This window comes from Buteo buteo, chromosome 22 (genome assembly GCF_964188355.1).
Source record: "Buteo buteo chromosome 22, bButBut1.hap1.1, whole genome shotgun sequence".
NCBI classification, from domain to species: Eukaryota; Metazoa; Chordata; class Aves; order Accipitriformes; family Accipitridae; genus Buteo; species Buteo buteo.
The window spans coordinates 737,112-765,096 of record NC_134192.1 but is presented as its reverse complement, the minus strand read 5'-3'; the positions used below and the strand labels follow the sequence as shown (position 1 = coordinate 765,096).

Below are 27,985 nucleotides of genomic sequence, written 5' to 3'. Positions count from 1 at the left end.
GTGAGGGCGACCGGCGCCGGGCTCAAGCGACAGAGGCGGGGACAAACTGCCTCGGCATCCCGGGAACCCCACCGGCTGCCTTCCCGGGCAGGCTGGGGGACCGGCAGGGCAGCAGGCAGCGACACAGGTCACCTCCCGGGAGGGAGGGAGACCAGTCCAAGGCCAGCGGTGGGAAGAGGGTGGGGGCAGGACCGGGAACTGGGGGACAGAAGCCCCCACACGCTTCAAAAGCCAAGAGATGCCAAGGCACTCGCTCGCTCCCACCACGGCCAGCGATGCCAGAAAAAGCCTGTAGCCACGGCCACGGGGGCTGCCACCCTCGGGTTTGAGGTCTACAGAGGAGCCCCACGCAGGCAGCACACGGATGCTCCGGCGTGGATGGGGGTGCCCACACTGGTGCTGGCAGGGGGACACGCTGCAGCTCCTGCTAGAGATGAGTCGGGCCTCTGGCCCTTCTCCCTGGCTTCCTAGGGCTGCGATGGCATTCCCACCGGCCGCTGTCAGGATCAGAGATGATGGGGAACGGGATGGGGTCTCTCTTGCCCCCATCCTTCGTGGGTGGAGCGGGGCAGCAGGCACCTCTGCCTGCGCCGGGAGCCAGCGCTCACAGCATGAGGGCATGGAGGGCAGCAGCCCGAAGCGTGCACGCAGGGATGGCAGGAGCAAGGGGTGCCAGGTAAAACTGCACAGGTGAAGAGGATTACCGCCACAGGAGGGGGCTGAGGGGACCTTGCTTTCTTCTCACGGGTAACCTGAAATGCACCGGACAGCGTGCTGCAGCACAGAGAGGGCATCATGGAGAACCACAAGGACAACAGGAGGGACAAGCGTTGTGGTCTGCCCTTCCCTCTCCTGTGACCGCAGAGACCCAGTGCTCCGAGGGGGCTTGAAATGCAGCCCAGGCAGCTCCAAAAGGCCTCCTAAGATTGGCCCCCGATACAAGAAGACTCCTGCAGCACAGGCAGTTGGTGGGAACTGGAGGAGCCAAAGGCTGGGAAGGATTTACCAGAGGTCCCCAAGTGGTCACAACTGCCCCAGGGTATCAGCGCTCAGCTGCCTGCTTCCAGCAGCACTGCAATAAAACGAAGAAGGTGCAATAAACGCAGCAGGCAGAAAATCCTCATAAAGTTGAGGCTGGGGCTGAAATACATCCCTCCTTTCCACCTTTGGAAGGATGTCTGCAGGTCTATGCAGCTGAGCGAGACCACCCATTTGACCATTGAACCATCCTGTCTCACTGGACTGCCTGCTTTATAAAGAGCAGTCACACAGAAGGGATCCTCCCCATTAAGGCTCACATAGACATCAGCTGAACTGAGGTTTTGGCCCATAAAGGAAGCTCAGCTGATGGACCCAACAGACCCACTTGGACTTACATCCCAGAGATGTTACCAGGAAACCATTTCTGACTACCCCCAGCTACTTCTGGCCTGGCCAAAAACCTGCGCAGCAAAGTCGAGATGAGGACACTTAGCTGCAGAACTGCTTCTCAGCCCTCTCCCTGTGTGAGTAGAGACAACACCGAGAAGGCCCCAGGAAAGACCCTTTCTTTCCGCAGGGGTAGTTTGATCCTCCTGGAGAGTGAGCCTGAATGCTAGCCTGAGGAGGGGTTCCTGGAGCGAGCAAATTGGGGAGTTGATGTCTCTGGAAAAGATTCCTGAGCAGATCAGCTGCCACATTCATCTTTAAAATGTCCTCAGCAGAGCACCTGACCCAGTCCTCACATCAGAAAAGAAAAGGTAAAGGGGCCAGGAAGTAAAGATATGAGACATAGGCAAGAGGGCTCTCTAGTGGAGCCCCAAGACTGTATAGGAAGAGTTCCCTATTGTAAGGGGATAAATATTTGCCTCAGCCGCTTTTTATGTCCCATAAAATACATCAGGGGAAAAAAAGCAGCAACATTCAAACCCTAGGGTCTATCTTCAGTTCATTCTGTTACCAACTTAGCTGATTAGGTGTTCCTTCAAGGGTGTTACCCAAGAAGCTTTCCTAGCTCTTGGCCCCGCTCACACAACCAATCTGCCTGAGTGTGTCTGCTTCCATCGGGCAGAGACCTATGCCAGCTACCTAGGCAGGACAGCATAGCCCTGCTCAGTCCGGTTTTCCACTCCTCCACTTTATACCACCACCAAGAGACAGGGGGAACATGCTTTTAACAAAGACGACATTTTCCGGGAGTTCCCGGAGGCTTTTATTTACAGAAGCTCTTTATCAGAGACTAGAGCTTCTTCGTTTCTATCTGATGCTGTCTTGACTTCTCTAGTCTGTGAAATAAGATGCCAGTGTCAGGCCCAAGCTGTCTCCCTTCAAAGGGACATGGCTTCCCATGGTAGCGTGGCAGAAATGTCAAACTTGAGAGACCTCTCTCTTCTGGCTCAACAGCCAGCCTGGAAAGCAACTTGTCTGCAGTGTGTGGGATCACGGGCTGCAGGAGAGTCCCATAGACACGCAGGCATTCCAGCGTAACGTGGATGATGGTGTCAAGCCAGAGCTGCTCTGCAGGGTCCTTTCGGTCAAGTTTCCAAGGCCTGTGTCTCTGGAAGAAACCGTTGGTCTGCCTTACGCACAGGGCAATGCACTCTAAAGCCTTGTAGATCTGGAAACCTTCAAAGTAACTAGCCACCTGCAGAGGCAGAGAAGCCACAGATGCCACAAACTCATAGTCTTCAGCAGAAGCCCTACCCATGCCTTTTGTCCCCCTGTAATCCAAGACCTTTGGAAAACAAGACTCTGAGAAACAAGGGTAAGTGTTGCTGGGGTTAATGCTGAGGGCTGTCGACCGATTCAGAAGCCCCCCAAGCGCATCTGCCAGTTCTGAATTCACTAGCTTAACAACCTTCTCATCATAATAGTCACAATCCCGCTCAGGTACACCCTGCCTTAGCAGGAAGTACCGAAATCCATCTAATGTGTATTGTCCAATACAAGCAAAGGGGTCAATCACATTGCCCAGGCTTTTGGACATCTTCTGCCCATGGACAGTCCAGTGGGAGTGCACAAAGATTCGCTCGGGGGGGGCCAGCCCTGCTGCCATCAGCAGAGCTGGCCAGTAGACAGCATGAAACTTAAGGATGTCCTTGCCCACAACATGGTGCGCAGCAGGCCACCACTCACCGTGTGTCTCAGGGTAGCCCACCACGCTCAGATAGTTCACCAAGGCATCTACCCATACATAAATAGTTTGTGTTGAGTCACAGGGGACAGGGATACCCCACGGCAGCCGACTTCTCTCACGAGAGACGGACAAGTCTGGCAAGTCCTCTTCCAGCCAGCGGAGCACACACTGGTAGAAAGGGTCAGGGGAAATGGCACGTGGGTTGTCCCGCAGCCACTTCTGCAACGGATCCCGGAACGCCGAGAGCCTGAACATGTAATTCTCCTCTTTGGTCCAGTGCACCTGAGAAAGCAGGAGAGAAAAGAATTACGTCCCAAACGCTCTGCAAACAGTTTTACAATCTGCACACAGCATTCTCAGCGTGGAGCTTGTCACACACTCCCTCTGCCTTTGGGTGTGCTCCCCACCGAGTGTGAAGCCCCTGGTATCTTTTCTATGAGTGGTGGGAATCTCCTCTCCTAAGACACCACCTCCCTGGGTTCCCCAGGGCAACACGTAAGGACTTAGGCACTTGGGATGGCTCAACACTCTGCTTTTAAAGATGTTCGTGCCCCCAGGGAGGGAATACCTTTCTACCTGCCAGATTGATGTGTCATCAGGCAATAATTAGGGAGATGAGAATACACTTTCTTAAAAACGTAGTTTTGCAATAATAGAAGAAAATTATGAAAAGACACAATGAGGTTGTTAATTACTGCCTTAATAACAATCCTGGTGTGTGCCTTTGCTTTTCTCCTAGGTGCTATGTTCCTCTTTTTCCCCAGTTTAAGCATTAGTGCATCTTAGTTGCTAACTTTCTTAGTCTATGATCATGTTAAAGTAATGACGGCACTTCTCCCACACATTTAAATGACACATTTAGCCAAATCAATGAAAACTTTGTGGGTAGATACGCTATGAGTGAGCTGTGTAAAGGCACTCAAGAGATCTATGGCTAGGTCAAGAATTCTTTTACAGCTAAATAAGGCTCTAAGATAAGAAATTATAGGCTTTGGCATCATGCAGGAGAGTTTCAGTTTCTAGCACTGAACCTGACGACTTCTGACTGAGCCAGAAAGTGCCTCACTCTCAATACAAGCAGTAAAGAGCCTACCACACCTCAAGTTGACATACCCTAGCTTCTTTATGATGTAGTTGAATTTATCTAATTTCAGTAGCAGCCAGTAGCAAATACTACCTTTGCTTGCTTGATTATAAGGTCACCCCAAAAGAAATATTCTTCCCTACACAAATCATAAACCAGTTACATAAAAATATTTGTGCAGAGCTGGCACCAGCCAAGGGTGACTGGAGCTTTACCCGGCCAAGGCTGGAGCACCCCAAGCATGGGGCTCCCTCACCTTGCTGGGGACCTGCCCCAGGATTGCACCGCCCTCCTGGGGAAAGAGCTTATCCTAATGCCCAGCCTGATGCCGCAGCACAGCTTGTGGCATCATTACCCCTTGGTCTAGCACCCGGCACGCCTGAGAAGCATATGGCTTTGTGCTCTTTGTAACTGCTCTGCAAGCAGGTGTAGGCTGCTGTTAGCTTGTCCCTTCGCATCCTGTTTGCCAAACTAAACTGGCCCTGTTCCCTCTACCTCCTGTAGGCCTGTGCTCCGTACCCGGACCACACTGGGAGCCTCTGGTGGCTCCTCTGCAGCTTCTCTGCACATTAAATGACACAAAAGCACAGGAACAGAGTGAAGAAGGAGGATCATTTCCTACAGAACAGACTCTGATCTCTCAGCGTTCAAGGAAGACCCGAAGAGCATCATTCAAAGATGAACTATACATTTTCACCCCCAGGCTCTACTGGATACCAAAAATCAGAGACTCACCAGGAGTACGGGTTTTATGGCATGTTGTAAACTCCCCCTTTTCCTTCACAAAACCCTCAACCAACAAACTACCCAACTGTCTCTTTCTGGTTGGAGACAAACACCTACCATCTCTTTCCACCACCTTGCAAGATCATCTCTGCACTATGCACGCTACCGTTTCTCTTGGACGGTTTGATACACAGCTAAGGCAAGTAATTGTTCTCAGGGTATATTTGACTTTGAAGCCTGCTGACTCTACTTTAGATATAAAGAATGATTTCTTTGCCTGGAAACTTATCTTTTCCCCAGCTACATTAGGTGCCTTATCATGAGATATTATTTACTAACATACCCCTTTCTGTGTGAACCAACACTCCTATGCCCCAGCCTCGTACAAATATCACAAGAACATAACCTCTGCTTAGCTCTGAAGCATGATTATCTGCAACTCCTGGATTAAATCATGTAACTCCTGACACCTAACAGAAAACGCAGTGGCAGAGAGACTCTCAGTCAGGTACCACACTCCTGGTTGCACTGCGATTCAGTCATCAGACTAGACCACAGGCAGATGACGTCACGGCGTTCTACGTAGCGCCAAAATCCATGTAACAAGATTGATGAAAAGCATCCAGAGGCCAAACTGAATTGCCTCACAAAATAGTCTGAAACTCTGGACACCCAATGAACACGTCAGTTATAAACACCTTTATCCTTCCGTGCAGCAAACTTCTTTCACCACCGCTTTAAAACACTGTTTCCAGGCCAGCAGCCTGTGGAACCCAGTAGCAGCTGAATCCTTCCCATGGCACATGGCTGAAATTTGCATCTGCTGGTTGGGATTTTGGCCGCTCTCCCTTGCGTAGCCACACACCACCACAAACACAGAAGAGACGTCCTATGAAACACAGGCGAGTCTCAGCTGACACGAATTACAAAAGGCTACGGGAAGCATTAAGCACCCCCAAATTCGGCCAGACCGGAGCCACAGATGAGTGTGCAGTGCTTCCACAGGAGTGGCCACCCTTGACTGGGCCGGCGCCGTTACCTGATGGCCGCTCTCCAACGACACCTTGCACGGGCGTCCCTGGGCGTCCCTGTGCTCGGCGAGCTGGCTCTCGGGCAGGAAGCACTCCTCGGGAGTGCAGTACCAGCCCTCGTAAGACCCTTTGTAGAGTGACCCGCCATCCCGGAGGGCACCCCAAAAATGAACCACGGCTTGCTGATGGCGGGGCTCGCTGGTGCGGGTGAAGTCAGTGAAGGAGACGGCGGCCTGGGTCAAGGCCTGGCGGAAGAGGCCCGAAACCCGCTGGCAGAGCTCCGGGGGTGACATCCCTGCCGCGGCCGCGGCCTGCTGGATCTTCAGCCCGTGCTCGTCGGTCCCTGAAACGGCAGACAGACCGGGGGGACGTGGGGAGAGGGCGCGGGGACCGGCCTCCCCCCCCACCCCCGCGGGGACACGGGGGCCTCGGGACGAGCCTGGGGACACGGGGACTGGGGACAGCCCCCGGGGGAGGCGGGTCAGCCCCGGGGATGAGCCGGAGGGTGCGTGTCAGGCGCGGGGCCGCGGTGGGCCCACGCTCACCCGTAGAGAGGCGGCCCGGGCCAGCGCCGCGGAGGCCGCGGTGGCGGTGCAGGGCGTCAGCCAGCAGGGCGGAGTAGAGGTGGCCGATGTGCGGCGGCCCGTTAGCGTAGAAGATGGGCGTGGAGAGCAGGAGGCGGCGGCCGGGCCCGGTGGCGGTGGCGGCGGCAGCAGCAGCGGCGCGGCGGGGCGGCCGAAGAAGGCGGCGGGGCGGCCGCAACATGGCGGCGGCGGCACCAACCACAGAGACGGCGGGGCAGAAAGACCGCCCGGAAAGGTCGGCGGAGGCGCGGCAGCGGCAGCCAATGGGAGGGGGGAACGGGCGGGCGGGCGGCGCGTGCGCCGTGCTGTCGGCGGGGTCGGGCCGGCGGGGCCGGGAGCGGCGTGAAGAGACCGGCGACATGTTCCGCTGCCGCGTGGCTGCCGCCGCCGCCGCGGGGGGCCTGGTGCGAGCCCTGAGACCCCTCAGCCCCGCGCAGCGGGGACGCGCCGCCGCAGGTGGGCCGGGACCGGGGCCGGGGCCGGTCTCCCCCGGTACGCGGGCGGAGCGGCGGGGCCCTGCCGGTGCGGCAGGCCCGGATCCGGGCGTCTCGCGTGGGGCGGCGGTGGGTCCGGGGCTGGGTGAGGGTGGCGGGCGTCGTCCCTGCCGCTGGCTTCTTCCCCATAACGCGGGTCCGGGCGTCCTTTCCCGCGGAGTGGCGGCCCGGCCCGGCCCGGCGCTCTCTCCTTCCCCGCTGGGCCGCTGCCCGGGGGAACCGGTCGCGGTCGGGAACCGCGTTTTTCTAAAGCTGCAGCTTGCTCGGGGGCTCTCGGTTCCCGTTAGCCGGGCAGAGGGCACCCGGAGCGCTGTTCCGGCGGCGGCGTTGGGCGGCTGCCGAATTAGGAGGTAATTTGACAAAACGCCGCTTTTGGCGGCGAAATCGGCGCCGGGCACCGGTCTGCCCTCGGTGCAGCGGCAGGACGGAGTGCTCGGCTCCGCCGGCAGCCCCGTCGGAGGTTTGGGGGTGGAAAATGGCGTGGTGGCGGAATGGACCGGGGTGCTGGGGGGTGGAAGTGCAGATGCTCGACTCCCGGGAACGGGAGGGAAAACTTGTGTGTTTTGGGAAACTCTAAGTTAGGTGGAGCTGTTTAGCGTATTTTTTATCCATTTGGATGCGTGCGATGTTGCTGCGGGTTTGCATCGCAACAGCGTGCCTTTAGGCAAAGAGATCAAAGGGGTATAGCAGCCTGCATGCCGCCTGAGCGGAGGAGGAGGAGGAGGGTGTTTTCTGCGTCAGGGGGGAATCCATTCGGCAGAAAAGCCCAACCACTTCTGCAAGCTTCAGCTGGCCGGCTGCGTTATAAACGCACAGCGCTCGGAGCCATCGCCGCGGTTGCTCCGTTTAGAGACCTAATTGGGACAGGCGGGAGTCTGCGGTTAAACTACAGTAAAATAAAATGTTATATAGCTGTTCAGCTAGCTGGGCTCTTTGTCTTGCTTGCGTGCTGGTAGGTGCATTCGTCTGGACTGGCGAGCCTTGCTACTCCTTTTCATTTGGGATGCCCTTTCTGTCAGCAGAAGCCTCTTTCTGCTGGTAGTTTGTCTCAGTGGAATAAGCTGTGTTGGCGAAGGGATTTTTTGCTAGTATAACCATGCCTGCTGCTTGTCCTAACGAGGTTACGTTAACCTCTGCTTGCGTGTGGTGGAGCAAAACACATCTTTAGACCGATGCCTGCCTCGGACAGGAGAGGCCTGGAGAAGGGTGTAAGAACAGCAAACGCGCAGCAAACACGTGCATCTCTGATGTACTCTCCCAGCAATATGTGGCTTGAAGGCTCCTACAGCTGAAGATAGTCTTTCTAGCTTCCTAGTAGATGTTCCTGCTATTAATTTGTTCAGTTACCCTTTGATCTTACAGATGGTTTTGGTATCCACAACTGCCTGGAGCTGCTTGTTGTGGCAGAGAATTAATTCACTGCAGTCACTCAGATGTGGTACTGGGCTTTTCAAACAAGTAGCTTGTTTACTTGGTTTCAGAAATTACTTGATCTCTAAATTTAAACACATAACTTTGCATTGACAGTCTTTTTGTGTTTTTCTCTAATAAATTGTATTCCTCAGGCAACTTGTTGCAGCGCTGGAATGTTCCCATAAAACTGCAGATGAGCAGACAAGTGGCTAGCTCTGGTGTGCCTGGGGGCAAAGGCGATAGTTCTGTTTTTGTCCTTATTGTGGGCTTATCAACATTAGGAGCGGGTGCCTATGTAAGTAGAAAGGTAGTTCACTGAAAGAAGCTGCAATACGTCTCTCCTGTCAAGCATTTGCTGTATTTCAGCTAACTTTACTTAGCTTTTTATCTCTGTAGCTATTTCCTCCTTCAGAAAACTTCAAGGGGAGCTAACTGAGCTGGCTGGAAATTAACTACTTATGATAATTATTTTTTTAACTGTAATTTCAGTTACCTTTTAAGTTTTTTTACTATAAAAGCACTCTGCTTTTTACATACTATGACCAACCACAGCTCTGTCTGTTGTCTTGTATGTGATAGTAGCATATAGTTCAGGGAGAGTTGGATGGCATATGCTTTTAATACCAAAGTAAACCATTCTTTGCCAAATCTCAATTCAGAACGTCGGTGTTTAGCTTGTGTGAGTATACCAGATCAACCCCAAATTGGTGAGCACACATTTATCTCCTACGCAAAAGATTCAAAAGGATAAAGCTTTTCAGCCTGACTTAGAGAGTAAATCACATTCCCAGACAGCTGAATCCCAGCAGCATTACCTAGGAGTGGATGGGTCCTAAGTTTTGTTTCAAAATTCTTTCTCTTAGAGGATCATAGTCCTTGAAAGTTCCGAGTCCTGATTTTCTCCTAATGAAACTTGACATGCAGAAGGCTCCCGAGAAATAAAAAAAAAATTCAAAACGGTGCACAGAGGAGAAGTCTTTTCCTATTCCCTTTAAATATTCTTTACTGTGCCCTGCTGTACTTTTTTTGGCAAACAAGGTAACTGAAATTACAAAGCACATTCTGCTTTTCCCAAGATCTGTTTAATCAAGAGTCCTTCTTAATATTTGGCTCTTTCCCTCTCTTCTCTTTCATTGCCTGTCCTCACCTACAGTTTTGCAATGTCATCATCTAAGATGCCCTTCTAGATCACTGACGTCTTCAGGTGTTCCTGGCAAAGCTGGCAGCAACCTATTGTTATACTTAATTGTAGGAGGAACAGTCACTGGGACAGGAGCTTATTATGTAAGATGCTTAAATAAATGTGTTTTAATTGGGTGAGAGGGTGGAGGGAGGGTACCTTTCTGTGTGTCATACCAAGTTAGCCATTTACTTTAACTAAACTGTCTTTGTGCTCCCTGGCCTCAGATATTTAATTTCAAGGGACATTGTCAAATAATTTAAGTTTACAGATTTTATACTCTCAGTGTAGTTCTTAGTGGGGAAAATTGCCTCAGTATTAACTTTTCCACATTAAATAAATCTAAACCCAAAACTGGCCATCTTTGATTTGTAACCATCAGAAAGGTGCAAATTAATTAATGCATCTATTCTGATATCAGTAATGTTGGCATGCAAAAAAAAGGAAATAACTAAATATAAGTATGCTAGAGGAAAGGAAAGAAAACTTGTTTAACTTTGTGATTTCTTCAGAGAAGAGCACTGAAATACCACTCTGTTAGCTGGCAAAGTACACAGCTATGTTTCTGACTAGAAAGAATTTGGCATTGTCCCTTTGGAAAAATTTATCCTGAAGACCTGATTTGATATTTTGCTTGTATATAATAGTCATTTTTCTCCTCAGGGTTCAGATTTAATTTGCTGTATGCTGCCCTTCAGACTTGCTTAAAAACTTCATGGTTCTGCTTGCAAAAGCAGAGGTAGTTTTGTTAATCTTGACTTTCATATGTTTAAGCAAAAGGCTTTTAAAATATCTTTATCTTAATTCTTTTCAACACTGACGAGTTCTTGTTTTCTGGTATTTTTGACATTGTTTCAGTTCCCTGGATATGCTTTTGTCTGCCTGTCATTAAATTCCTCAGTTCTTGTTTGAGACTATTTGCTGTGTTATAAAACACCTAATTGTGGAGATTGGTAAAATGCAAAATGTCTAGGGAGTAAAAGAGATTCCAATTCCCCAAAGGAATTAACTTTTGTTCATAGTTTGGATGTCATAACACTTGGTTAGCTAACAAACAGTAAGTGGTTTGGCATCAGCTGCAGCTGTCATGCCTTCACATTTAGGAGGCTTTTATTTCTTGCTGGAAATGTTCCAGTTTTAATATTCTTTCACAATTCAAAATACAGTAATTGGATAGATGGTTGTGTTTCAGACTGTCTTCATAGTTTTTTTCTCTTTTATGAGCAATGCAAAATGAAAGCTAATGTCGTGCACCTGTGATATGGATTATTAGCAAGGCTAGGTTTTGCCTTAAAAAAATTGTTTGCTTCCCTCTAATTTGTTAACTGTGGGGGCAAATGTTATATTGTGACCTGCTTCCAGCAGTCTCATTGTCTTTTGCTTCTCTACATTACTAATTTTTTCTTGGAAGTTAACATGATGTCTTAAGTGATGTTCCCTCCTTGTCTGTACCACTAAATTGTATCCCTAGAACATGCAGGCTATACTCATACTGTATCCCGAGTTTAACAGACAAATAAACAGAAGGTCAGCGTTCAAACACAAGAACGTCTTCCTGCTGAAGGCTGTTACCTAGAACAGCCACGCTCTTGTGTCTGAAGAGCACTGCTAACATCAGCGATGTTACCACTGCTAACATTGTGCCTGTAACATCTGGCCTAAAGAAAGCCAGTAAGGTTGTTGGCTTGTTCTGTCTAGCTGCTCTTGGCTTTTGAAGCTGGGAGTTGCTTTTTGCCTTGAATTTGTCTTCCTTTTCTGCAGTCTTGTGTTGTGCTGTGTGCCATGGCCTAGCTTGCAGATAGCCTTGGGGTCTGTTTGACTACATTTCCTTTGTTGTATCTGGTTCCTCTTGAAGCAGGTCTGCAGCCCAAAGGCCAAACATCTGCAGAAAGGTTGATTGCTTGCTTATGGAAAGCAACCAGACAACTGAGATTCATCACATTGTGTGTGGAGCAGATCGTTTTCTGAGTGCATTCCTCTTGTAGCTATATATACATACCTTTATGGGCACTTTTTTCAGTGAGGTATATTTTGATTCGTGTGCTTTAATTGAAAGCAGATGGCTTTTCTGAGCAAACAGGATAGACAAAAGCCTGTCAGGGGGTAGAAGCAGAATGGTGCCTTGATGCTGAAAGATATACAAGGTAAATACCTCCTTGTCTGTCTCCAGGTATACAGAACATTGAAAGAAAACAAAGAGCGTTTCACCAGCCGTGTCACAACGATAACTACGCGATCTCAAGAAAAAGAATTGTCTCCTTCTGGTGGGTACTAGCCTGCTAGTTCTAGGTTTGGGTCTGTTTTTCATAAGCTGCTAACTTGAGACCTCTAAAACAAATGGAACAGAGCCCTTCTGAAATCACAGATTAGCATAAGCTGAGCTTTCACAGCATTGTCACTTCTCAGTGCATTCTGTTGTTTATGAATTCCCATGTCTTCCTAGCATAGAAGGTGGTGCTAGCTTTCCGTTACCCAGAACAAGGCTCTGTTTTACAGATAATCATGAGGATAAATTAGGTTGTCTCTCGGGGCTCCTTTCTGCTGTTTATGCCTTCTGTGATAAAAGGAGAAAAGAGTTAGCCCTGCTTTTGGCTTTTACACTTACGCAGTCTGGCAAAGACACCGTGATTCCAAAGGGATAATGTGGTCTGCCAGCACAGAATCCTCTGTGCTGTGCCACGTGCCTGTCCTGTACATAGTGGGCTCGGCACGCGAGAAGTATTGTGCTTGGGCCACGTGTAGAGGGAGAAATCGGGACAATTAGTGAGGCTCTTGATGATGCCTTGCAGGCTGTATGTGGACCACAGGTTGCTCGTTGAAGGTCTCTCTTAATTTATGAGACCTCAAACTGCAGCGTCTGAACTACTGAGCCAAAGGATGATATATTTTGTAATAACAGTGGCTGTAGTTCATAGAAGATAGGGTGTGTTGCATCACTTTACTAGGAAACCAACAGAAAGAATATCCTGCAGACAGGACAGAAAACTGATTGCTTTGTTTTGAGGGAGAGGACAAAACACATTTATCAGGGTTGAGGCTGGAGGACAGAGAGCGAGAGCCTAAATGCTGAAAACAGAGATATTAGAAAGTCTACATTTCTGGAGACTCTGTCCCTTCGTAGTGGAGAGCCTGTTAATCCTATGGTCTCCTTGAGTCAGCCCTGAACTGAACAGCTTCCTAACTGCAGTATCCTTGATAGCCTGTGCTTCACTGAATTGAGTTGGTGTCTTCTCTTTCAGATACAGATGCTGCTTCTCAGGGCACAGCAGGTGAGTCTTGATAGTAACATTTAACTGACTGTTTTATTCCTACATATGGTTTAACTGCATGTTGCTTAGAAACAGGACCTGCATGTGGGAAGAAGTGCGTTCTGGTAGGAACTCAAAAGTTGGTCTCCTTTCAGAATACAATTACAGAAAAATATGCCTTGGTATTTTAGGGAACTTTACTTTTCTTATAAACTGTTCACTGAATGACCAGTCCAGAGTTTTGGTCTTGCTCACAGGTTAATTTGTGTTCATAAAGAAGACGTGTAGCTAGATCAAACAATTTGCCGTTTGTATTTTCCAAATAATTTTGAAAATTGTTTTCTGATTTGAATGATGCCCAGGCTATATCTCTTCTGGTGTTTTGAATAATCTTTTGGGTATGTCCCTCTTGCTAACTTGGCAGACTGTCACTTGGATCTCTAGTTGGATCACTAGTGTGTTGTTTGGCCAGGGCAGAGGCCAAGCATGTTTTCGCCATCCTGAATCTACTGTACAGAGAAGGTCCTGATCTTATATGAAGCTCTGAAATTGTGTATTTAATGCTGGAAATTAACTTTGTGGGTCTTTGACTTCGCAACCGCTTCACCCAGCTGTGCAAACGTAAGCAGCGTTCTTAAATAGATCAATTTATAAAATTAAGCTCTTTGAGAGTCTACTGGACAAGTAGCACCTGTTCAGAGTAAGGCTTGAAACCTGTTAACAGCCTGTCCAAATAGTGGTATTTCAAGCTTGTTATGTAGATCATTCCTGTTCTTAACATCTTAAACCAGAGAAAAGCAGGTCTGTAATAGAGGAGCTAAAGCCATGTGATAAAAGCTGTGCTGCTGGCCTATTCTAAAACTCTAAGGTTGCCATTGAGCTCAGCTATGCAGATCTAGCTTAAAAATAATAATTTGCTGAAATCTGACAGTTTGATTTATGCAGGGAGCCAGCTTTGAGTGAAGCAGCAGCATTGTTCTTGGGAAGTATATTGGGGTGGAAAGGAAGGGGAGGAGAAGGTATTTGAAGGGCAATTTGCCAAAGGAAGTCTCTATGTGAAAGGCATCTGATGACATACTCTATTCGTTGGGGCTGGGCCATCTTCCCTGCTGTGTTTGCAGTAAGCTGTCCAATCTGTCACCTGCAGCTCCGGGAGCTCGCCCTGAGGTCCCATCTCATGTTCCTTTCCTGCTGATCGGTGGAGGAACTGCTGCTTTTGCTGCTGCCAGATCCATTCGGGCTCGTGACCCTGGTGCCCGGGTAAGGGATGCCCTGTTCTAGACGAGACTTGTGGGGATGACTGAATACTGTGCTTGCTTCAGAGCCTCTGTAGTGTGTGTTGGCATTTGCCTGGCATCGGTACAGCTGATATGTTTAATGACCAATTAAAGGTGCTGATTGTGTCTGAAGATCCTGCCCTGCCCTATATGCGTCCACCTCTTTCCAAAGAACTATGGTTTTCAGATGATCCAAATGTGACAGAGACTCTGCGATTCAAACAGTGGAATGGCAAGGAGAGAAGGTATGTGTCACTTATGGGTAGCAAGGTGTTGTGGTTTAACCCCAGCCAGTAACTAAGCACCATGCAGCCTCTCGCTCACTCCCCCCACACCCAGTGGGATGGGGGAGAGAATTGAGGAAAAAAAAAAAGTAAAACTCATGGGTTGAGATAAGAACAGTATAACAGAACAGAAGGGAAGAAACTAATAGTGATAACAAGAATAAAATGACAATAATGATAATAAAAGAATTGGAATATGCAAGTGATGCACAATGCTCACCACCTGCTGACTGATATCCAGTTAGTTCCTGCGGGGTGATCCTCCCCCAGGCCATCTCCCCACAGTTTATATACTGGGCATGACATCACATGGTATGGAATACCCCTTTGGCCAGTTTGGGCCAGCTTCCCTGGCTGTGTCCCCTGCCAACTTCTTGTGCCCCTCCAGCCTTCTTGCTGGCTGGGCATGAGAAGCTGAAAAATCCTTGACTTAGTCTAAACACTACTTAGCAACAACTGAAAACATCAGTGTATTATCAACATTCTTCTCATACTGAACCCAAACCATAACACTATACCAACTGCTAGGAAAACAATTAACTCTATTGCAGCTGAAACCAGGACACAAGGGCAAAGGAGAGTGTTTAATGAAAAGCTGACAGTGATTAAACTGTTCTTGTGAGAGCGCCACTGCAGAGCTCTGAAGGACCCCAGAGTGCTGTGTGGACAAATCACTGGGTAGATTTCTGTGTTTGTGTCTGCTATGAAGAGGGTCCTGGGGTGTGCGCGTGTCTGTGTGCATTGTCACTAGGCTGATGGAAGAAGGGACAGAGCATTGCATGCTGTGTGCAGAGCTTGTGTGTTGTTTTGCACTGGAGTAGCTGACTGACTGCCCTGTGGAGTCCATGAGACTCCAGGATGTCGGCTGCAGACTCATGGAGCGTGGCTTCTCAGAGATGCCGAGATGTTACAAGCAAGTCAGTCGAGTGCTAAGGAGCAAATTGAAAGGTGTGGCAGTGCTGGCAGTTGTCAAGAGGAGTGCTGCTTCACACATGAGGGTTAGCTCGGTACTTAATACCTCTTGCATTTTGCTGTGATTCTCTTAGACATACACCACCACTGGCAGAAATCCTGTGAAATAAGTTAATAGTAAAGGTGAGGGTGTAGCTTCACAGTTTAGAGCAGAGCTTCAAGGACCCTGGCTCACATTTGATTCTTGTGACTTTTGTGATAAAGCCTTACTGATCTAAACCCTTGAACTTCAACAGTGTGAAGACCCTAATTCTTAAAAATAGATAAATAAGAATTCTGGAGCTTGTTATGGATGCATAGAGTTGTCTTTGTATCATTGGTAATTGCTGAATAGTTGGTATCACAGAGAAAGCAGAACCCATTTGATAATGGAGCTTTTTTCAGTATATATTTCCAGCCGCCGTCATTCTATGTGCCTGTTCGTGATCTGCCTTTTGTAGAAAATGGTGGAGTAGCAGTTCTCTGTGGCAAGAAGGTAGGTACAGCACTAGCTCTTGTTCTAGCATCGTACAATTCTTCCCAAGCAGAGCTTGTGCTCTAAGCTGAAACTAAACAACTGTAGATGGTGGTGTGGAGGGTTGGGTGAGGCAGAGAATGTGTACAAGTTTGGGAAAAGTGTGTACGGTGATGCAGGGACTATGCTAATCTTAAGGACAGCATGAGTGAAGTGTGAAAACAGGAGAAGCTATGAAGAGTAGTAGTGAGCTGAGGGAAGATGAAGAGGGAAGGATAAACCCAGAGTTTGGACATGGGACAAGAATATGTAGATCTTGGAGACAGGGTGTGACAAAATGGCTATATATTGATCAGAGGGTGAGGTAAGGAGAGTAGAGTCATCTGAGTAGTGGGTTATAATGGGAGGAAGAGCGTTGTGCAGAGGCAGCAGGAAGGTGGAGAAGTTTATGGTGAGGCTTCTAATATATTTGCTTCCTCAGTTTTTTTATATGTTGCTAAAATAAGATTTCAGTGACTCCCCTTACTGCTGAGCTACACTAGGTGTCTGAGTCCATTTCTTAGACTCAGATCCTGGGAAGATCAGCCTGATCTATGATGGCTGCCAAAGAAGTTGTCTCAATTCCTACTTTCAGTCTTCTCCCTTCCCCCATCCCACCCCCCTAAACTTGAAGGTTGGAGAATGTTACATCCAAGTTTGCTTCTCTGATCAATAGTCTGTGCAGTTTAACTTCAATAGCCTACAATGCATGGAAACTTGAGCTCTCCTGCTTGTTTAATTTTGCAGGTTGTGCATATGGATGTTAGGGGCAACATAGTGAAACTCAGTGATGGTACCCAGATATCCTATGACAAATGTCTAATTGCCACTGGTAAGCTGTTGAGTTTTTTCTCTTTGTTCTTTGTCTTGTGCCAGGCTTTTTATTTCACTGGCATTTATCTGATAAGGAAGTTTCTGCAGTATGTGTCAAACACTTGGCAGAGCAGTCACGTGAAGGACAGTCATACAGACAACCATGCCATTGTGTTTTTCACTTGTGTCATGTCAGCCAGCTTCTTTGGGATGTTCAAGGTTTTGCCCTGTGAAAATCAGCAGGGAAGGAGGAAAAGGTGACTGCCCTAGCAGCTCAGTAAAGGAACTCCTGTACAGGCCAGCCTCTTCAAATCCTGCCTGTAGCAGTAGCAAGCAGAACAACCAGCTCTTGCTTGGGCAGAGCACTGCTGCAGCATCTAACCCTACAGCCGTCTGTGGTTAAAGTGGAACTGGCTGTCTCCAGTCAGTGGAGCGAGGTGTATAGATAGCATTAGATCTTTTTCCCCTGGGTGACTGCTAGGTCACCTACTGCCCACACAGAAGGTCATTCATGTTAAAAACCCAGACAGCAACAGGGAATAGAGCATATTGTAACAGTCTGGAAAGCACAGTCCAGATCAAAGATAGCTTTGCGTTGTCTGGATAGCCAGTGACATGGCCACAGTCTCATTAGTCTTCTTTCTCTCTTTCTCTCTCTCTCTCTCCCCCCGCCCTTGTTCTCAGGTGGTTCCCCAAGGAACCTACCCGCCATTGAAAGAGCAGGAAAAGATGTACAACAAAGGCTGACGCTGTTCCGAAAGGTAATCTCCAAGTGCTGCTAGTCCTGGAGTGAGGTTGAAAAAAACAGAGTCACTACCACTATTTTCAGCTTTTTAACTCTTCTGGTTTGGATCCAGGACAGCCTTACCATGGCAGCTGCTTCCCTCAGCTGGTAACCAGGAGTCCATTTACTATTTATTCCTTTTTCCCCAGGCAGGTAAACAGGGTAGAGTCTACTAGACCACTCATCTGCTTGCCTGAGGCCTGAGAGCTGTAATAATGTGTGGGTTTTTAAATTTTCTTTTGATTGGGTTTTTTGTTTGTTTGGGTTTTCTGTTTTGTTTTGGGTTTTTGGCTTGGGTTTTTTTTTTAAGTTTCCTTCCTGTATGACTTTGCTGCACCTTCCAGGCCTTTTAAAAACACGAGCAATGTAAGCTCTGCAAGTCAGCTTGGACTGTAAGCAGTGTGTGCCTTCAGGACCATGAGTAGACACAGGAAGCTAGCTCAGTACTCCAGCCTGACACCCCTCTCGAATAAGTGTGTGCCACAGTTCTGCAGCACACAGGCGAGAGGTTGGCCTATGGTCTCTCTTTGGTCTGAGACAGGACAGAGACTGCTCTCATGCTCTGAAATTTTAGCTGAATATGAAGTTGAGTGTTCCTGTTAGCTCTTGGGTCGGCTTAGATCATCTTCCGATGAACTAATAAACTGATATCTATGCCTTCTTTGTGGCACTTCACCTTCATCCTGTGCCTTGGGACAAAGTGAATAAAAGACATGGAAGTTGGTCAGTGGTCTTCTGTTTTTTGCTGTAGAGCTGGTTTTTGTTGACAAGCTCCACTTTTCTTGAAAACATGGGATTTAGAACAGGCATGCAACCTTCTCCTTAGTCTAGTTGAGGGAATGAATCAGGAATAAGAAGCCATGTGGGAACTTTCTGCTCTGTGCTGGACTTCCCCTAAGGTCTGCTCTGCTCAACTGTGGGAGGGGAAAGATGGATGACGTGAGCTGTGGCATCCTTATAGTACTGTATGTGCTGTAGTGCATTTGTGTCTAGAAGCTTTATTGTAATTGCTCTTCAAAGTTAGGGGAAAGTGCAGGAATCTGAGATTGCCTGGACAGGGAAAAGCTTGCACAAACATTAGGAAGCCAGGGAGTTTTTTCTGTGCAATAGACAAACAGGAGGAAGGGGAAACCTGTTTCCCTTTCTAAGTTGGGGAGAGAGTTGCTCTTATTTCAAAGGGAGAAACTGGAGAAAAATATCTTCTGCTGCCATTCCTGTTTGAGGCTATTTGAGATGAGAATAAATCTTCTTACAGATTGAGGACTTCAAAAGTCTGGAGAAGATTTCAAGAGAAGTTAAGTCCATCACAATTATTGGTGGTGGTTTTCTTGGCAGTGAGCTGGCCTGTGCTCTGGGAAGAAGAGGTAAGTGTGCTTCTGCAGGCAGCTTGTCTTCAGTGTGCACCTTGACAGAAGTGATAGACATTGAATGTAAGCAGCTTGACATTATAAACTACTTTTTCATTCTCTGACGGCTTTGTTTTTGCACAGACTTGTGGCTTGCCTGAAATAACCTTAATGAGCGTGTACTTTGTTGGCTATACGGCCTGACCTGGTTTTCCATTTTCTTTCTCGCTAGCTGTCAACCAGCCCCTGACCAAAAAGATTTTTCTAAGTTGGGCTTCCTGGAAGCTCTGCAGGCCAGTGCATGTTGTAAAGTCATTCCACCCTGTAAAAAGTTACATTTGCTTTCTCAATGCTAAAAGCCACCCTAAAACTATTATTTCAAAGAGGCTGTGAACAGCTGGATTCTTACTGTCAAGTGCGTGCAGCTTTTTGAGCAGTGTCTTTATGGTAGTTTTTCTAATAAAGGAAGTTTTCTCCAAAATACTAGGCATTTTACTTAGAAGCCTGCTGTCTGTTATCCTAGAGTTTGCAGGTGTGTGTGAAACAGTGGTCAGTCACTTTGCGACTCCTGTGGAAAACCTGGGAGCCGGAACTCCTGGTTCTGGAAACTCCTGTCAAGCTTCTTGCGTAAAGTAAAGCATATGCTTGTGTCCTGAAGTCTGTGCTGCTGCTCTTTATCCATGGGTTGTAAGAAGCCTGCTCTTTGCTTTCCTTTCAGCACGAACCAGAGGCCTGGAGGTGATTCAGCTGTTTCCAGAGAATGGCAATATGGGCAAAGTCTTGCCTGAATATCTGAGCAACTGGACCACAGAGAAAGTCAGAAGAGGTGAAGCTGCACTTCATTGTTCTTCCTCTGCGAGTGGCAGAGCTGTGGTGTTCAGGCCAGTGGCTGTTGTGTAGCTCTTTCTTGTGAAATACAGCTCTCTCCTTGTTTTGTCAGTGGAGCCTCAGGAAGACTTGGTCCCTTGCAGGGTGGCCCAGGTGCAGAACAGAACGAGTTGCAGTTCAGGCAGCTTGGGTAACACAGAGCTGCTGTGGCTTCTTAGCAGTTCCTCTGGGAATATGCAATATGCAAATATGCATGCTGATGCCAGTGAGATTTTCCCCCTGGCTGTTCCTGCACAGAATGATCCCTGCTACCATACTTGCGAGTTACTTTAACGGCCTCTGTAATCTGGAACCAAAGTTGTCTTACAATAATTGCCTGTTCTCTTCTGAATTGCTCTAGCCTTGAATAATTTTACTTCTTACAGCATAATGCAGTCATCCTAGAGTCACTTTGAGAGAAGGGTTGTGTAGCCCTATGCCTTATGCATATACCTTTGTAAGGCCACCTGCTGTGGTGTTTAGCGGATACAGTTGGTAAGATCCAAGATACCTGTTTTCCATTTGCTATATTAAGTGCAGAATATATTCCAGTGCATTGGTAAGTGAAGTGGGGATAGAGGGAGGAGGGATATAGTTGGTGCTGCAGATGGCAGGGTGTGATAACCCACAGGTCTGAGTTACTTTGTTTATGGAAGCTGCCTTTTTGGACCTCTGGGTCTGGCTGTTACAGAGCAATAGGTAATTGAATGTCCCTACTGCCTGAAAACCTGTCTTGGGGAGTTCTTTTGGATATGACCTTGTCATCATACAAGATGTGTACTTCTGATTGTCATTTCAGTAGCTCTTTCAAATTTTTTAGCGGGGTTTCTTTCTCCTCATGCTTCACTCAAAACTGTACTGGCACATGCAGCAAAGATAAGGTGGTTTCTCCCTCAGTTCCTTACCTGGCCCCTGCTCTGCCTGCATCTGTTTGCATCAAAGATGCCTGCTTCAGCTGAAATCTGTCTACCCGTGAGCAAGCAGTTATGTTTCCTCTATTTGTTTCCAGAGGGTGTTAATGTCATGCCTAATGCTGTGGTCAAGTCTGTCTCTGTCTGTGGCAATCGGCTGATGATTAAACTGAAAGATGGCCGAAAGGTAAATTTAAAAGCAGGGGGAGGGTAAAGTTTGCAGGGGCATTGAGAGAATTAAGATAATAATTATGAATTCCCAAACAGGTGGAGACTGATCATATTGTGGCTGCAGTAGGGCTGGAGCCTAATGTGGAATTAGCAAAGTCAGCTGGGCTGGAGGTGGACTCTGACTTTGGAGGGTTCAGGGTGAATGCAGAGCTGCAGGCACGCTCCAATATCTGGGTGGTGAGTATGTGCAGAGGAGTTTTCTGTCTGCTGGTTATGTTGATGCAATCAGAATACACAGTTATGGGGGCTGGTGTACCTCCATTAGGTGAATGGGGCAAAAAATAGCAAGTGATGAGACCAATCGTAGTGCAGATCCTGTCGGCAGCCATGGAGTCTGTTCATGCACCACAGCACACTTTGTTGCTGTGGTAACGACTGTGCGAGTTTTTGAATATTTATGCTGTGTAAGAGGAGCTGGGGTAACCTAAAGATAGCACGGATTACTCTATTGCGTAAGAGTCCCTTTGGTGGGAGTTGAGACTGATTCCTCTGGGAAAACGTACCTGATGCTGTCTTATTTTTCTGAAGATTGGTAGAAAATGCCAAGAAATTGGGACTTGTGTAGCCTGGGGAGTGGTATGAGGAAGTGGTGGTGTTTGGGGTTTGTCAGAAGAACTCAGGTCATAGTTTCACTTTGTTTGCTTCCCAGTGCTTTTTTTGTTTGTGCATTAATTTAAGCTTTTGATGTCAATGTTCAGTTCTCACTGAATGACTCTTTTTAAGGCAGGGGATGCTGCCTGCTTCTATGATATCAAACTAGGTAGGAGACGTGTAGAGCACCATGATCATGCTGTTGTGAGTGGAAGACTAGCTGGAGAAAACATGACAGGAGCTGCAAAACCCTACTGGCATCAGTCCATGTTCTGGTAACGTTGATTTCTTCTTTTGGTATTTCTTATTTGGCCACGTTGCAGGAGCTGTGACAAGATATATCTTGTAAAGGCTTCTGTTTCCCAAATGTAGTGAAACTTCTTCAGCAAATACCTTGTACAGTTTCTTGTTCCCAGAAGCTCAGGTGATGGGAAGGCATTTGAGCATTTGCTGCTCTGCCCTGACCTCTCTGAAATGTTTTTCCTTCCTGCAGATCCCAGTTTCTCCCTGAATGAGTCCCATTCAGCAAAGCAAGTAGCAATAAAGACCAGCCCCTTTCCTCAGAGCAGGCTAGTTTACAGATTGAACTTAGCAGCAACTTTTCTGTTACAGTTATCTGAAGTTCTCCAGCACAATCTGTTGGTTTCTGTTGTGTTGCACCTTTGCTGATCAGCTGAATTGAGCTGAATTGATGCTTTAGTAGCAATGCATCGCTCCATCCAGGAGTGTATGTCAAAGTTTGTTGTTTTCCAGAGAGAGGTATTGAGAAAAAGAGCAGTTCTGCTGTATCTTTTTGATGATCTTTTAAAAACAAACCAAACAAACAGACAAAAAACAACCCCCCCAAAAAAAATCCCAAAGCCTGTTAGCTCAAGATCAGAAAGTTAAAGTTAGTGGGAATTTAAATACAGGGAAAAGAGTTTTACTTTTGTTAGAGAAATCCCCTCAAAAATAGTTATTTATGGCTTGCTGTCATTTCCCTGAACACTTGGTCTATACTGCATGGACTCTGGACTCAGAAAAGTTTCTCACTTCACTTTTAAACAAGGACACAGAAGCATCCATTTCAATTGTGTGTATTTCTTCAGGATACTCTGGCCATGACACAGACACAGGCAGTTGGGGGACTGTGAGTTGCAGTCTTGTGTTTTGTTGACAGTTGTTAACTCTGAGGATTTGCCAGCCCTCACTGAGTGAGACTTCCTTCTCCTGCGCTAAAAAGCTGGGAAATAGCAGGAACTCCTCTTACATTTTTTTCAGGGTGTTCAGGTCACCTTCTGAGCTCTGACTTACCCATGGCTGGGTGCCTACTCATGTTAACTGGCATGTTGTTGGTATTCCTTTCAGTAACCCCAGTCCATGCTGGAGGATTCTGGCCAGGAAGGTAGTGATGTACATACAGAGATATCCAAATTGTTTTTTGTGATGCATCTATTTCTGCAGCATAGTTGGGAACACTTTTGACACATTGTACTACTGGGCCCCATACCCCAGCTGCTTTGTCTCCTGTAAGCACCCCAGTTCAAATTCAGCAGGTGTCCAGTTCAAGGAGGTGTTACGGCAGTGTGTTCTTCTCTTTAATCTTCTTTAAATGCTCTCTCTGAAATACACACTAAATAATTGTCTGTGCTGCACAGTGTAGTGCTTATAACTCAGCATTGCCAGAAGTTGGGTCAAATGGTCTTATTAGGACCTGGAGGAACACTTGCTTCTACCCCATCTCTGTCTCCTAGTCACAGTTGTACTGAGCAAGCAACATAGAAGATTTTTGCAAGTACCTACTAAGCGCGTCCCAATGCTCACATTTGAATGCTGAGGTCAGATGTGTGACTTTATAAAGGGTTCAGATATGTGCAGCTCGTGGAAGCCACCCAGCTTCCTTCAAGGGAGAAGGCCTTAAGTATTTTTTGTTCATTGAACTGGTTTCTTCTGAAACAGGTGGATGGCCTTAGATTTGCTGTGTCCTGACTCCTTGTTCCACCCTAACGTATGCAGAGAAGACTGAAGTGTGTCAGTCAGCCTGCGTACCATGACTTCTCTCTTGCACAACGCTGTCATTAAGGGATTTGGGGCTGGATGGAATTGCCTTGTATTTGTCTCACTAATGCTACAAATTATTCCCCCCTCCCCCCACTTCATTCCTAGGAGCGATCTAGGTCCTAATGTGGGGTATGAAGCCATTGGCCTTGTTGACAGTAGTTTGCCAACAGTAGGAGTCTTTGCTAAAGCGACAGCAAAAGATACACCGAAAAGTGCAACGGAGCAATCAGGTAGGGCTGTAGTCATGCTTGGGAGCTGTCTGTGCATGAAGGTTTTTGTGTCTCGCTCTGTGTAGTGGCCACAGAATCAGTCTGATCTCACTGTAGAGCACTAGGAGACATCAATCTGCTGCTTTTTCTAGACAAAGCTTTAAAGGCTGGTTTTGATATTAAAATGTGATTAAAACATAATGTTCCTCCAAGAATACATCATGTAACTCATTAACCAAAATTAAAACTTTTTGCCAGTGAAGCTTAATTTCCTCCATAGCAATAAAGTGATCGGTTTTTGCACAAAAGAGCTTGTGTAGATCTAAGTGTATTTATTTTGTATATGCTGCCTGGAAGAAGTAGACTGCTCTGTCCTTTGCATTTGGTGATGGAAACTGGGAATTGTCAGTGTTGTGCTTCATGTTAGGATTGCTTCGTTCTCGTGTTATTGAAACTTAACTTTTGCTGGACGCAACTTAAAGAAAAACACCTCAGTCTCTTGCAGAACCCTGCTGTGTAGTCTGCTTTCACCATCACAGAAAACAGCTGCTGCTTTTTTCTGCACTGGATGTTTGATATCTCATATCTTTGCATTAGGGACAGGTATTCGATCAGAGAGCGAAACAGAAGCAGAAGCCTCAGAAGTTCACATTTCTCCAAGCTTTTCACCAATGCCTCAAGTTCCAAAGCAAGGAGAAGATTATGGCAAAGGTGTCATTTTCTACCTCAGGGATAAAGTTGTGGTAGGAATCGTATTATGGAACATCTTCAACAGGATGCCTATTGCTCGAAAGGTCAGTACAGGACTAGTATGCTGAACAGTGAGGCTTGCTTAGATTGGGGATTTTCTTGTGGAAAAATCAATCTACCAATTTACAATGAGGATAAATAAATGCAGATGTTCTGTCTGGAGCAGAACTGTGCAATATCCCATGGTAGCCCTGTCTTGGGTGAATTATGGGAGATGTCCTTGTGCTTTTTTTCATGTTTGTTCAAAGTTCTTACAGAAACAACTTGAATCAGATTTATGCTTCAAGCCTTGCCTTTGCATGGCTGAAATTTCAGGTCTGTAATAAGTACAGGCACATGCGACTGAGCATCAGAGTGAAATGTCCTATTTTTGTGCTACTTTGTCTAATGTACAAGAGTCTAAAACAGTCTTAAACATCTATCATCCTAGATACACAGCCACAAAAAGTCAGGGTTAGAAGCAGCCTTGAGTAGGTGCTTAGTCTGTCTCCATCCCCCATAGCCTGTCTCCATCCTCCAAGGTAAGATCAGCTATACTTAGGTTATTTTTTAATATCTTTGGAGAATTTCAGTAGTTTAAACTATGAAAGTGATTCCACACTATCCCCAGGTGATCTGTCCCAAATTGAACTATTCTTAATGTTGGAAATTTCCTGGTATCTAATCTGAAACTTTCATGATGCAGTTTAAGCCTGTTACTTCTCCCATCCCCATGAAAGAGAGATCCTTTCCTTCCTTCTTTTAGCAACCCTTCCTCTAAATCAGAGTGCCAAGTGTGTACAGGATCCTTGGCCTCTTAGTCTCATTGTCTAAAAGATAGGTTTGCAAGTTTAAGCCATTTATACTGGCTCCTCTAAGTCAGTGCAGAGAGACTGGCTCATCTTCTCAGAGTTGAGATGAATCACTTTTTCAAGATACTCATTCTCCCCAGCTGTAAAGGGAAACCCAGACGTCAGAAACAAATCCTACAGGGACAGGGAGGCTGGTTTTAACTCCAGCCATTCCTGTAGGCAGATAATGCTACGTTTGAGACTCCCATATAAATTTGGCTGTAGTAAGTACTATTGTCATGTCGTGGACTGCCTAAGTTGGTGAGTTGTCATCAGCAGAGCTGCAGAGAGGAGTTAAGAAATTCATCACATTGGCTGGTGACCGTGTACAGTCTTGCAGCACTGGTTGTTTGTAATATGTGCAGGTTTTAATGCGTGTGTTCTTCCTTCCTTCAGATCATCAAAGATGGGGAGGAGCATGATGATCTCAATGAAGTAGCAAAGCTTTTCAACATCCACGAAGAGTAAACTCCAGAATGGGAACACCGCAGTAGGAGCGAGTAAGGCAGTGGGGGCCGTTGGCTGTTTGCATCCCTTCATCTCGGACAACTTCCTCTGAGTACTTGTGAATATTTCCAGTCACCTAGAGTTCTAATGTTTGCACCAATAAAATCAGATTGTTCTAAGTTAAATGCCTTCTTCCTGCGCCTGTGTGTTGCTAGTTTTGAAAGAGTACACTGCCTGCTGTTGTGAGTTTTTTCCCTTGTATCAACAACGGAGAAGCCTGCAGAACTACCTCTTTTCTTGCAGCGCCTCCCAGCTGGTGAGCTGCAGTCCCGCTGGGTAGCTGCATGGAGAGCTGTGCTCTTGGCAGCAAGTGCTGCCCGTGCAGGAAAAGTACCTCCAGACGGGATGAAAATAGCGTGTGATGCAGTGGCTCCCGTGTAATCTTGCATCTGAAGCCAGGTGCATGCTCCAGCCTGGTGACTGGTATAAGATGGGGTGTAGAAGGGATGGGAAGAATGAGAGGCTTAAGAGTTGCTAAGGCAAGAGATAAGGGACTAAATTATGAGAGCAGTGGAGGAGGTGCACTAATGCAGGTTTGGAGAGTACAGGCTGAAGTGGGTGGAGAGAAGCAGTCACTGGTGATGCTGGACCCAGGGTGTGTGATGATGTCAGCAGCATGTTATCAGGTCTACAGCCACCATGTGGGAATTTGGGTGCTTTCTCTTAACACTGAGCTCTCAGCTGTCCATGCGAGGTAAAAGGGATGCAGGAACGGGCTGCAATGCTCACAGTAGGGTGGGAGTCGGAGGGAGACATAGCATTTCACTGTGCACTTGGAGACAGGTTGATCCCTTTGGCATGTGAGGGGAAGGGTGTACAGTTGAGGATTTGTAGGCTGCCCTGCTTGCCCTGCCACAAGGAGTGCTCCAGCATTACCAGAAAGCTCATCCCGTGGTCTGTGACTGTTTCTGCTTAGGCTGGAGCTGTTCCTCAGCCTGAGAAACTGATATGTCAACTGCAGGGAAGGTGAGTGCCACAGACCAAGAGGTCCAGCTCACATCCTTGCAGGGCCTGGACACTGACACGGGAGAGGACGCCAGCCTCCAGCCTTGCTCTGTTTCAGGATGAGCTGCAAGTGTAAATGTGAGAAGGGGTCCAGGATTGCTGCTGCAGGGAGGAGAATCCGTTAGAGAATCACAACTGAGCTTGGACCCCAGGAATCACGATCCAGGTTCGGAGCTTGTGGGAGTGTGTGCTTCCATTGGATGTGTTGGGAGGCGAGCCTGGGATCTTGCCTCAGTGGCAGTCTTAATCCCAGCTGCACTGTGCCAAAGCCCAGCTGATGCTGTAGCAGCTCATGGTCCTTCCTAGTATAAAAGGCTGCCGAGGGCTGTGCTAGGTGAGCCATCTCCCTGGAGCCAGGGAGTTGACTGTCCCCTGGCTGCTACAAAAATTTCTCATCTCTCTTGAGGAACATACCCTGTTGTGGGGAAAACACTGACCCCAGTGGCAGTGGTCATGTGCAAGAGATTCTGATGCTTCTGCTCCTCTTGCATATGTAGGCACTGGAGGAATCGAGTGAGAAGCTGACAAGAGTTTCCAGAAGCAGAATTGGAAGTGGGAAGTAAGTGATGCCGCTTAATGCTCCCCTACCCATCCTGCAGCCTCCAAGCCACTGAGTGCTGGGGTTCTTACAGCTGACCCAAGTGACGGCCTCATGTCCCCAGAGCTGCAGCAGAGGAAGGACAGGGAGGTGGGCCTGGGGTTTGGAACATCGAGTTGAGCTGGAATAGGGACAGAGCTCTTGATTCATCTTTGGGGATGGGAAATCACCTTGTGCTCCTGTCTATTCTGTGTACAGCTGGCATGCGAAGCTTATGAGTGAAAATGGAGCAAAGGGAGAACAACTTAATCGTGCTAGAAACCAGCTCTCTGAAGCTGTAGTGTAGTGTGAGCCAAGCACAGCCTGGGCTTCCCTCCTGGTCCCCATGGGCCCAGCTACTTCCTAGGTCGGGGTCCATGGCTGCAAAGGCAGAGAACCTCCTCAGCCCTGGGTGGAAAGGATGTGACAGGGTGTGCTGCAGGGGTCTCAAATCAGGAGGCATGTGAAAGAGGGATCTAAACTGCCTTTTCGTATGCAGTTTAACAAAACCCTTTGACCAGACTTAGGGACGTCTCCCATCAGAGTCTGAGTAATTGCAGACACGGTGATCCCAGAGTCTGCCTGGGTGCCTCTAGCAGTGCTTGAACCACTGACACGAGGAA

At 47.5% G+C, this 27,985-nt stretch overlaps 2 protein-coding genes across 4 annotated transcripts; one reads left to right on the top strand and one right to left on the bottom strand.

The window, feature by feature from the left end:
* Window positions 1-32: 32 nt before the first annotated feature.
* On the bottom strand, window positions 33-6,465 carry MARS2 (methionyl-tRNA synthetase 2, mitochondrial). Its single transcript, XM_075054273.1, has 2 exons — window positions 5,965-6,465; window positions 33-3,397 (listed from the first exon to the last, which is right to left on the bottom strand). Exons 1-2 carry the CDS (start codon window positions 6,247-6,249, stop codon window positions 2,219-2,221), a joined length of 1,464 nt encoding a protein of 487 aa, XP_074910374.1. The 5' UTR covers window positions 6,250-6,465; the 3' UTR covers window positions 33-2,218.
* On the top strand, window positions 6,446-25,905 carry AIFM1 (apoptosis inducing factor mitochondria associated 1). 3 transcript variants are annotated; one of them, XM_075054271.1, is made up of 17 exons: window positions 6,446-6,996; window positions 9,601-9,731; window positions 11,798-11,891; window positions 12,867-12,896; window positions 14,023-14,135; window positions 14,267-14,397; window positions 15,793-15,883; window positions 16,649-16,733; window positions 17,399-17,475; window positions 18,754-18,862; window positions 19,563-19,670; window positions 20,721-20,809; window positions 20,890-21,030; window positions 21,577-21,719; window positions 23,590-23,714; window positions 24,291-24,487; window positions 25,670-25,905. In XM_075054271.1, the coding sequence occupies exons 1-17, from the start codon at window positions 6,615-6,617 to the stop codon at window positions 25,739-25,741; spliced, it is 2,118 nt and encodes a 705-aa protein (XP_074910372.1). In that variant the 5' UTR covers window positions 6,446-6,614; the 3' UTR covers window positions 25,742-25,905. The 3 variants fall into 3 exon arrangements, with proteins under 3 accessions (XP_074910372.1, XP_074910371.1, XP_074910373.1); XM_075054270.1 differs by lacking the exon at window positions 9,601-9,731 and adding an exon at window positions 8,600-8,742; XM_075054272.1 differs by lacking the exon at window positions 9,601-9,731 and having other exon boundaries at window positions 6,873-6,996.
* Window positions 25,906-27,985: the final 2,080 nt, after the last annotated feature.

Bases quoted from the DNA above. Each gene is read 5' to 3' on its own strand.
- AIFM1 (XM_075054270.1), top strand. From the start codon at position 6,615: ATGGGCGTGGAGAGCAGGAGGCGGCGGCCGGGCCCGGTGGCGGTGGCG. The intron at 15,884-16,648 runs GTAGGTACAGCA...TTAATTTTGCAG, and splicing joins CAGTTCTCTGTGGCAAGAAG to GTTGTGCATATGGATGTTAG. The intron at 17,476-18,753 runs GTAATCTCCAAG...ATCTTCTTACAG, and splicing joins GGCTGACGCTGTTCCGAAAG to ATTGAGGACTTCAAAAGTCT.
- MARS2 (XM_075054273.1), bottom strand. From the start codon at position 6,249: ATGTCACCCCCGGAGCTCTGCCAGCGGGTTTCGGGCCTCTTCCGCCAG. The intron at 3,398-5,964 runs GTAACGGCGCCG...CTGCTTTCTCAG, and splicing joins CGTTGGAGAGCGGCCATCAG to GTGCACTGGACCAAAGAGGA.